Here is a 10,444-nt window from a genome sequence, read left to right as displayed (position 1 = left end):
ATGGGGATTCGATGATGAAGAAAATGAAAATTGCGATTTTTATCAACTTGTTGTAAGATATATAAAAAGGTATGTATATCATATACATAGACGTACTATATATTTACACTCTCATTTTGCGTACATTCATTGAAATAAAATTGTCGTAGAAAAACAAACAAGATACAATAAATACTACATAACAAAAAGAGAAGAACATAATAAGAAATATAGCTAATCATTAAAAAATTGTGTGTCCATAATACAATCATGATGTATGAATTTTCAAACAAGATACAATAAAGACTACATAGACGTACTATATTAGTATATTTTTACACTCATTTATGATTGTAATTTATATTTTGTTAAATCAATTATAAACTTTCAAATGTATATTCAACTTAGTATTTCATATTTTGGTTCAACTATGAAGCAAATCTGTATTTTGCTCAACTGCTAAATTGGAAGTGTGTATGTATTCAAATGTATGTTATTTTCCCACTCATCGTATATTAGTTGAATGTAATTCGATAGACCATGTATGAATCAAATTAACAAGCTATATATATATATATATATATATATATATATATATATATATATATATATATATATATATATATATATATATATATATATATATATATATATATATATATATATATATATAGTATATAGAACTTGTTTAATTTACACAAATAGCCCCTAACATACACTCTAATTACAAAACCTATACAAACAAAATACATGTTTACAAACCACTAGAAAATAGGCTTCTTAAGCATTCTCCTCTCTCTTTCAAAAAGAAACCTAGACCCATATAAAAACCGACCCAAAAGAGGAAACTTGGGGCTACCAAATATCATATACGTAACGGCAGCAAAACAACTAATAAAAACGGGTATCCATCTAGAATAATGTTGATAAAGCAACAAAAAGTTGATGAGAAAAGTGAGGATCATGGTGGCTATAGAGATGAAAAGTGAAGCTAAACATATCATAAGTTGTTGGGGTAAAGAAATCATGAAATCATGTTCACTATAATCGGATCCCAAAATGGATAACACCAAGAGGATTGAGGTTGTTGCGGATATAAATGATAAGCCATCGAAGATTATGAAGATTTTTGAAAGATTTTTTTTGAGGAAAATGGGGACGCCGGTTACTTGGTCGTATCCACCGGGAAATGTGAAAGCGGCTGCGAATGAGATGGTGGCGATGAGGGATGCAACCACCATTAATTGGGCGGCAGTTTCTTTCATCCACTCTTCACCTTTTGAAAATAATTCTTTGTGGTTTTTGTTGAATACTTCGTGTGGTGTTAGACCCGATGCGTTCTTTTTTTCTCGGAAAGGGGGAGGGAGTATGGCTTCTACTTCCTAATATCATAAAGATTATATTTATTATTATTGTTGTTATTGTTAGATGAATATTTTGTTTTAGGAGAGAATGGGAAATAATATATATATATATATATGAACATGAAATGATTTGCGTAGATTTGAAATGGAGAAATTTATATAAGTGAACAAAATGGGTGATGGTCTTTGACAAGATGATAAATTTTTTTAGGGTTAAATCTAAAAAAGAGTGAATCTTTTGTGTTTTTTTCGGGATTAAACCTTTTATTAAATTATTGTCTGAAAAATAACCTTGTATTTTTTTCATTTTTTTCTGATCTGACGCTTTTAGTCATTTTTTCCCAAAAATATTGTAAAATGTGAGGGTTTTTTCGAGAAAAACTAAAAAAGTTGAGGGTTTATTTGGAAGCATTTAGAAGGTTGACGGTATTTTTGGAAAAAAAATACAAAGTTGAGGGCTTTTTCGGAAAAAAAATGAAAAAATACAAGGTCTTTTTGAGGTAAATTTTTTTTTTTTTAGGTTTAATCTGGAAAAAGCACGAAATATAAAGTCTTTTTTGATAGTAACCATTTTTTACTTTTTACACAAATGACCCCAAAATAGATAACAAAGACTTTTGTTTTAAGAGAAAAAATTTATATATTGAAAAATTGGTCTTCATATACTGCACAATATACATGGTTTTTCATTGGATTTTTTCTATTCTTTTTTGAAGGATTTTTTTTTGTGTGGTGGGGACCATTCAAAAAGCCAATTCGTGTAAAAAATAAAAATTACAAAATGTTATTTTTGTTAAAAGCATTCACCATTTTACGTAATTTTAGTAATTTTCTCTTTAAAATGGGCTAAACACAAAAAATAGCAATGTACTTTCCAAAAATTTTTTTTATCATAGCATTGTAATTTAATTTGATCTCATGACAACTTTCTATTTCCAAATTATTTCTTTTAAAAAATGTACCCGATTATGCTACCTTTTAAATACTTACCCTACAACTACATGTTCAAAAATCCCATCTCTTTATTATATCATGAGTAAATTACTGAAATGGTCCCTATGGTTTGGTCAAAATTGCACGTTTGGTCCCTAACGTTTTTTTTGCACTCGGATTGTCCCTATGGTTTGATTTTGTTGCGTTTTTCGTCCCTATGGTTTGGTCAAAATTGTACGTTTGGTCCCTAACTTTATGTATGTAAGGGACGAAAAATGCAACAAAATCAAACCACAGGGACGATCCGAGTGCAAAAAAAAAGTTAGGGACCAAACGTGTAATTTTGACCAAACCATAGGGACATTTTTAAAAAATTTCTCATGTTATAAAACTATGTAAAGTACATTGCTATTTCTTGCATTTAGCCAAAGGAAACTAGAAAGTACCTTAAACCATAATGTCTCTAGATGCAATTGAAGACCAACTCCCGGGATATGTTGTAGTCTATTAATCTTTGCACTCTCCCCAACTAAATGCAACATATTATTCCCATTTTTATCTTCAAGAGTAATTATCAAATTCCTAAGTGCCCCTATCTCATACAACAAATTGTAGATCCCTTCATGACGATGTGACACAGCAACATGAAATATACTATGGTTATTATCATTCACCTCACGCACTAAATGTGGATATTGCCTAATAACTTCCACCACAAATGCAGTGTTGCCCATTTCTGCTGCAAGAAATAGCACCCGAGATGAGTATTTTTGATTTGAAGGATTTGAAGTTGTTGCATTTTCATTATTAGGGGATTTGAATAGGTTAAAGATTCTAGAAGGCATTTTTGCAACGTTGTCTGATATGGTTCTTAGTAGTAAAAGTGTTTCTTGTTTTTCCTTTTCATCGCGTGTTTGTTTTTCATCTTCTTTAGTTTGGTCAGGTGGGCCCCGTATTATTTCATCAATTTGAGCTTTTGGTAGTTTCACAATTTCTGCCCAAATGATTCTTAGTAATTGAAGGGCGTGACTTTCCATATCGGGAATCCCAATCTTTAAATGACACACTGCAAAAACTATGAAGAAGGTATATGCTAATAAGTAGAATGAAGAAATTGTAAAAGAAATCAAGGGAATTGAGATTGAGATTATTACATGAACATTTGAGTCTCCAGAAAATATTAGTTCTTGTAGCATCAAATGCATAAGGTTTTCTAGCTAATAATCCAAGTACATTTCCATTTATAGCAAGTTCTGGACAATCCATCACAATTTGTAATGCAACATCTACAAAAGTAATGAGAAAGACTTTATGATAGAAGAAGAAAAAGAAGGTGTAAATGCAACAGTTATGTGTCAAGATACTTACCAAAAAGATTAGCTTCTACACATTTCAAAAGAACACAACCTCTATTGTGATATGTCCAAAATTCACCAGTTAATTTCTGGGAATTGTGATAAAGATACCTCACCATATCATGTTTTCCAAATAAAGCAGCCATGTAAAGAGGCATCATACCTCGACTATCAGGGATGTTTAGAAGGGCATTGTTCTTATTCACCAAAATCATAGCTATTTTGACATTTCCAGCCATAGCTGCTAAACAGAGAGCAGTTTGTCCTATTTGATTTTGGAGTTCTAAGTCTTCCTTTTCCATTAAACTCACTAGATATTCCACAAACCAGTATGATTTCCCCATTACAGCAATGTGAAGAACAGTATCGTAACTTTCAGTGATGCTAAATCGTACAAGCTCAGGGCGTTTGTCTAGGATGATTTTCGCAGCTTTCCAATTGCCGGTTATGGTTGCTTTATATGTCGGAACACAAATTTCATTGTAATCGTCTCTTCTTCCTTCAAATAATTCCAAAATCAGATAGTTAATTACCTAATTGTATATGAGAATTCAATTCGAAGCTCAGGAACGATGAATATCACGCCAATTGTTGATTAAAACAGTGATTTTCAGCAAAATGAAGTAAGATTGCTGTTGAATTGCAAAATTGAGAGTAGCAATAACTATAGAAGAACTTACCAACAAGTAGATCGGAACGAGGTAGATTCAGTGGTAATGGCGGTGGTGACTGATTATGTGAAGCAATCGGAATTTGAATATGGCGATGTTGGAGCTCACTGATCGAACGCAGGTTCGTGTTCATGGGGTTCATATCTTCGTCTTTTTAAAATCTTTAAACATTAATCAAATCAAATCCCCACACGAAAGAATATAATGGACTATTGATTTATATTGTCGGAATATACGTTTAAGCTAAGTCGATGCTAAAGATATTAATACAAAAATGGTTAAATTGCAAAAAGTAGCAATAAATTTTAGAATTAATGTAAGATTAAGTAAGGAAGTATTTAAGATGTTTAAGAAACTAAAGAAAAATCATGGGAAGATAAGTTAATGCTACTTTAAAAGAAAATAATAAATTCAAAAAGTATTGACATTTATCATGTTTACTGTGTGAATTTGATATGATTGTTAAAAAAAACACCCCTAAATTATATATGTTTGTTCAAAAAATACCTTTGACCACTTAAAACTATCATTCACGACCATCTTTTTCGGCAAAACCCACTATTTTTGTTTCCTTTACCATTCGACACCTATTCCGTCTAGCAATGCGACCGACATTGATAAATCGTAAGAAACATAAATTGTGATACCCTCTTAGTATTTCCCAGATAAATCGAGCATCATAGCTCTGATTAAGCCGATTCAAATTTCTACAAAAGATAACTCAATTGCTTACAAATTTTGTACTTTGCGTTTTTCATCATTTTGCATCGATCATGAGTAGCAACACAACTAACATTGATGACATCATCAGGAATTCAATATAAATACAGCGTTAGTCTTTCGAACATAACTCAGACACCGTAACTCCTAATCTCCTATTAGGTTGACTCATTTTTTCACAAAAAATGACTCCATTGCGTATAAGTTTTGTGTTTTCCATAACTTCGTGATTATTCTACCAACAAACTACCAATATCGATGATGTCTTCGTGAACTCAATTTTGATACCTTGTTAGTCTTTCAAACATGACTCAAGTATCGTAATTCTGATTGGGGTGATTCTAATATACACGAAAAGATGACACAAGTTTTGTGTTTGATGTTTTTATTTATTTATTTATTATTATTATTATTATTTTTACCATTAGGTAGTTAATTCTAATACCATGTTAGTATTACAAACATAAATCAAGCATTGTAACTATGATTGGAGTGATTCAAAATTCCACAAAAATAAGACTTGTAATTTGTGTTATCTCCATTCCATACCAATTAAGCCAAAGAAAGTGTTGGTGAATTGTGTTTTAAAGTGGTGAGGCTGTTTCTCAACAAATATAAAGAGTTAATGGTGTTTTTTTTACTAAACATATCTAGCTTATTCACTTTTTTGTATTAAACCTGCTAAATAAAAGGTGGTCATAACATCTTCTTTTAATGTTGTAAAACTCGGTCGAATACTTAGAATTGGGTATGTATCGAGGCAATTTTCTAAAAATGAAAAAAAAATCGGTAAACTCAGGTCAAAAATAGGCTATTTGATATCATCGCCAAACCTCACAATATCGGAGAGCCACAATGTGCAGTTGGAACCCATTTAATTTAATACAAATTTGAAATAACAAAAGGAAAGACTATGAATTAAATTATTACAATAATATTAAAAAACGAATACCAATTTTTGAAATAGTATAATATTGTAACATTTGAACATTTATCGTTATTGATGATATTCATCTATTTTGTTATAAATTTTAGTGAACTTATATTGAAGAGTTCTATAGAAAATCCATGATTAAGACAATACATGTTGAAACTAATGAAAACATGATAATACATCATTTTAGAATAAATTATATAACTAACTTCTAAAATACATTATTTATTCTTAAATAAATAAACTCATGTCATTTGATCATTGTTCAAACTTATATTACCCTATTTATGTATTTTTCTATTGAACACACACACGCACGAATATATATATATATATATATATATATATATATATATATATATATATATATATATATATATATATGTTCGGTTCCGTTCAGGACTCTTTTTCGATGACGATTTGTAAGGACATCTGATAAATATTGAAAAAAAAAATACAAATCATAAAATCGAGCATACTACTGCATCGGAGAGAAAAGAATTGGAAAAAAACAAATTTGGATCATTAAAATTGAATCATGAATCATTATGATTCAATTTTAATGATTCAATATCTTTTTTCATTTTTTTCTCTTCGATATATTATTATGTTCGATTTTATGGTTTGAATTTTTTTCAAATTTATTAAGATTTCCTTACGAGTCTTCACTCGATATATATATATATATATATATATATATATATATATATATATATATATATATATATATATATATATATATATATATATATATATATATATATATATATATATATTCCCCCTAGTGATCTCCACATTGATTGAATAATTGTTACTCTTTAATCAACCGACTTAATATCACCTACGACTTTTGTAATATTTTTCAATATATTTTGACAAAAAAGGTAATAGTAAGACGTTTCCACTTCATATATATACTTTTATCAGCCCTAATCAGAAAGATATGCTAGAGTAATATACTTTATATCTTATTATAATAATATATTTTAATTTAATAATGATTATATCAATTGGTTACCATTTAATTACCTATGTGTTCAGTTTAATTGTTTAATATCATATCTTGCATGACACACATACACATAAAAACACACACACACACATATATATATATATATATATATATATATATATATGTGTGTGTGTATATATATATATATATATATATATATATATATATATATATATATATATATATATATATATATAAATGCATATTTACAGGTACACATTAAAAAAATGTAATTCATGTGTATATTTTCAGTTTTTTCATGCGGTTTTTACAACTTTTGAGTTGTAATTGGTCTAGACGAGATAATTAGATGGATAGTAGTACTTTTTGAGTGAATAATATTAACCGGATTATTTTTTCTTCAAGTTTTGATAATCTTTGTGCTCTGAAAAAAAATGGCTTCTAGCTACTTCTAATGTATCGATAAAGAATTGTTTAATGAATATGATGAACAACTTTTTTGTCTGCTATGCGTGGAGTATGCGATGGCCGGAGAAGTGAAGAGCAGGAGATGTCGATTGCTGGCATAGTGGGGTTTAATAATAATATATACATCACTAAGAATTGTTTAATGAATATTATGAACTACTTTTTTTTGTCTGTTTTGCATGGAGGATGGAGAAGTGGAGAGGTCGATACTAGCTTAATTACACTTCCAGCCAAAATTAAAATTTAAAGTTTAAAGCTATCTAAATATCGACATTAATATAGTAATTAATGAAGTAGATGTGGCATCATGTCATGTGGCGAATGATTGGTTTAATTATGGAAATGGTGACTGATTATTATAATCGTAAGAAAATAAAAAGATAGTGTTTAAAAAGGTTTTTGTAAACTATATTATTTGGTTATCGATATCTCTAAGTAATAATAAATATAGATCATATGTTTAAGGGAAAATGACTTAAAAGCCCAACGAAGTTTCCAAACCATTTAAAAAACCCCAATCATGTTTTGTTTGTTAAAAAAAACCCAACAAACTTAACATTTTATCTAAAAAGCTCAACTAAGTTATACTTTCTCGAAAGTCAAATAAGAGAAACAGATAACGTGGCTTATTACCGTATCGGAAAAATGACTTGTTAGACCAACGAAGTTTCCAAAACTTTTAAAAAACTCAAATTATGTTTTGACTGTTCAAAAAAAAAAAAACCCCAACGAACTTAAACAAAACAAAATTGGAATTTTCTAAACGGTTTGAAACTTTGTTGGACTTTTTAGACAAAAGGTTAAGTTTGTTGGGTTTTTTTGAACAGACAAATCATGATTGGGGTTTTTTGAATGGTTTGGAAACTTCGTTGGGCTTTTAAGTCATTTTCCCTATGTTTAATCCTCACATAGTTTAAATTGAAATTGAATACATACATATAGTAAAGCAAAGACCATGTTATGTGTAATAAACAAAAAAAAAAAAAAAAAAAAAAAATCACGTGAATAATGTACCTCAGAAAGAATCTTTTTAATTTGGTATGGAGTTGCTTACTGATCACCTAGTAACATATCTCTTTGTGTGGCATTTATCAAACAAGTTGTAGGGGAAGAAAAGGAAATCATGTGTACAACTGGTAAGCCCATGTTTCAAGAAATGAATATGGAAAAATACACCAAAAAGTTATGATAGCATTAGCACATGATGGGTATAAACCATTGTTTAAGCAAAGGAAAGCAAAACTCATTGCTTTTTTACTTTGTTCAGGATTCCAAATACATAGCATGGTTGTGTAAGTTGATGTAAAATTAAATGCAAATTGTGGGAAAATATTGTTAAAATCAAAAGTACACCAATGCTAGAAAACCCCAAGTGTAACATCTTCCCAAATTTCATAGTCCAAATATGCAAAATATTGATAAGGTTAACTTCATACTATGAATAGACGCTTTGGAGACTTCTATTCTATGTAATGCAATAAAAATAAGTAAAGATTTCAGTAATCATAGGTCATAAGTATGAGTAATTATGTGAAGTTTACATGAATTGAAAAGAAAGTTACAAGTTGGCATCCAACTGTTAACAAAAGGCTGGTATTAAACCTTGTGCACCAAGGTAAAGAAAGGAGAAAAAAAGAATTGAACAGATTAAGTTATTGAACTTCTTGTGAACACGTTGAAAACAAAAGAGAAACAAAAACTTGCTGTGATTTTTTTATTCTCAAAACTAAACAAGTTGAAACTTGTACCTTATTTATACTAGACATAATTGAATCATAAACAAACTATAAAACAATAAAAACTTAAATAGGTAACTTTTCGAATTAAACTCAAACTCTACTTTCCTAAAACGCCCTTAATATCCGACTAACCCAACAATCACCCCCTTAATCGGATTTGTCATACGAGCCACTCGTCGTTAATTCAAAACAATGCCGGTTCCTCTTCGATTAGACCCGCTTCTTCCTTTTCTCATTTAGGACACTCGTTTTTATAGTGACCAAGCTCACTACATTTGTAACATCTAACGTGACTTTTATCTCGGACACGTTCATTACCATCTCGACTTCTCCCGGACCCCCGACCTCTTCCCCGGCCATGTCCAAAGTCATCCCGATTTGAACGTCCATTGCCACAATGCTTACAAACATGTGACTTTTCATCACTAGCCAGCAACAACCCACCTTGAGTGTCCTCCACTTTCTCGGTTCCTCTTATACGCTCCTCGTACGCCTTCAATCTACCAACCGCTTCATCGAATAACATTGAATCAAACTCGAAACATTGCTCTATTGAAGCCACGATTTGGAGAAACGACTTAGGCATCGAATCTAGTAACCTTTTTACCAAATCACCTTCTTCAAGCTCATATCCAAGACTCCTTACTTTTGATGCTAAATCGGATAATTTCGTCACAAAATCATCAACCGTTTCATCCTCTTTCATGCGTAAACTTTCAAGCTCCCTTTTTAAGGTTGCAAGTCGAGCCGTTCTTACCCGATCCACTCCCAAATACCGTGTTTTTAGCCCATCCCACACTTGCTTTGGGTCAGTGTAACTCGCCATTTGCAACACCATGTCTTCGGTTATCGCTTGAAACAAAAAACAAGAGCTTGTTTTGACTTCTTCTTTTGATCTGGTGTTTTATCTAACGTCTTCGGTTCGACCGTCTCCCATATGCCATGTGCATCCATAACTGACTTGACTTTAACTGCCCACACCAGATAATTTGTTGGAGTCAAAACCGGAACTTGATATGTCAACGAACCTCCTTCTTTAACCAACACCATCATTTTCTTCTTAACCCTGACTTCTTTAATCAAGCTTGTTCCGAGAGCACTCTTCCACCGGACAACAAGACAAGGTCACGACCACCTTTACCGTCTTCCGTCACCCGCAAAACGAACCGAATCAAAGCCACCCGCTTTGACGTCTTCCCGTTCGTTTACTCCGCGCCTCCGATTAGTCTCTCACAAGCCCGATTAAAAGAAACCGAGGTTGCTTCTAATCAACCTCGAATCACACCCCCTTCAACGAAACCGCTCTCT

General features: G+C 31.0%; 1 protein-coding gene across 4 annotated transcripts; it reads right to left on the bottom strand.

Moving 5' to 3' along the window:
- Nucleotides 1-665: 665 nt before the first annotated feature.
- LOC145011980 (uncharacterized) lies at nt 666-8,524 on the bottom strand. Of its 4 annotated transcripts, XM_078970736.1 has the most exons (6): nt 8,412-8,524; nt 4,312-4,463; nt 3,645-4,130; nt 3,431-3,562; nt 2,723-3,351; nt 666-1,361 (listed from the first exon to the last, which is right to left on the bottom strand). In XM_078970736.1, the coding sequence occupies exons 2-6, from the start codon at nt 4,442-4,444 to the stop codon at nt 744-746; spliced, it is 1,998 nt and encodes a 665-aa protein (XP_078826862.1). In that variant the 5' UTR covers nt 4,445-4,463; nt 8,412-8,524; the 3' UTR covers nt 666-743. The 4 variants fall into 4 exon arrangements, with proteins under 4 accessions (XP_078826862.1, XP_078826863.1, XP_078826861.1 ...); XM_078970737.1 differs by lacking the exon at nt 8,412-8,524 and having other exon boundaries at nt 2,723-3,342; nt 4,312-4,590; XM_078970735.1 differs by lacking the exon at nt 8,412-8,524 and having other exon boundaries at nt 4,312-4,580.
- Between the last annotated feature and the right edge of the window lie 1,920 nt (nt 8,525-10,444).

This window comes from Lactuca saligna, chromosome 8 (genome assembly GCF_052625555.1).
Source record: "Lactuca saligna cultivar CGN05327 chromosome 8, ASM5262555v1, whole genome shotgun sequence".
NCBI classification, from domain to species: domain Eukaryota; kingdom Viridiplantae; phylum Streptophyta; class Magnoliopsida; order Asterales; family Asteraceae; genus Lactuca; species Lactuca saligna.
This window is presented reverse-complemented; position numbering and strand designations above follow the sequence as displayed.

Coding starts and splice junctions, on each gene's coding strand:
- LOC145011980 (XM_078970736.1), bottom strand. CDS start 4,444: ATGAACCCCATGAACACGAACCTGCGTTCGATCAGTGAGCTCCAACAT. Junction 4,131..4,311: donor TCGTTCCGATCTACTTGTTG/GTAAGTTCTTCT, acceptor AATTATTTGAAG/GAAGAAGAGACGATTACAAT. Junction 3,563..3,644: donor TGTAGAAGCTAATCTTTTTG/GTAAGTATCTTG, acceptor TTACTTTTGTAG/ATGTTGCATTACAAATTGTG.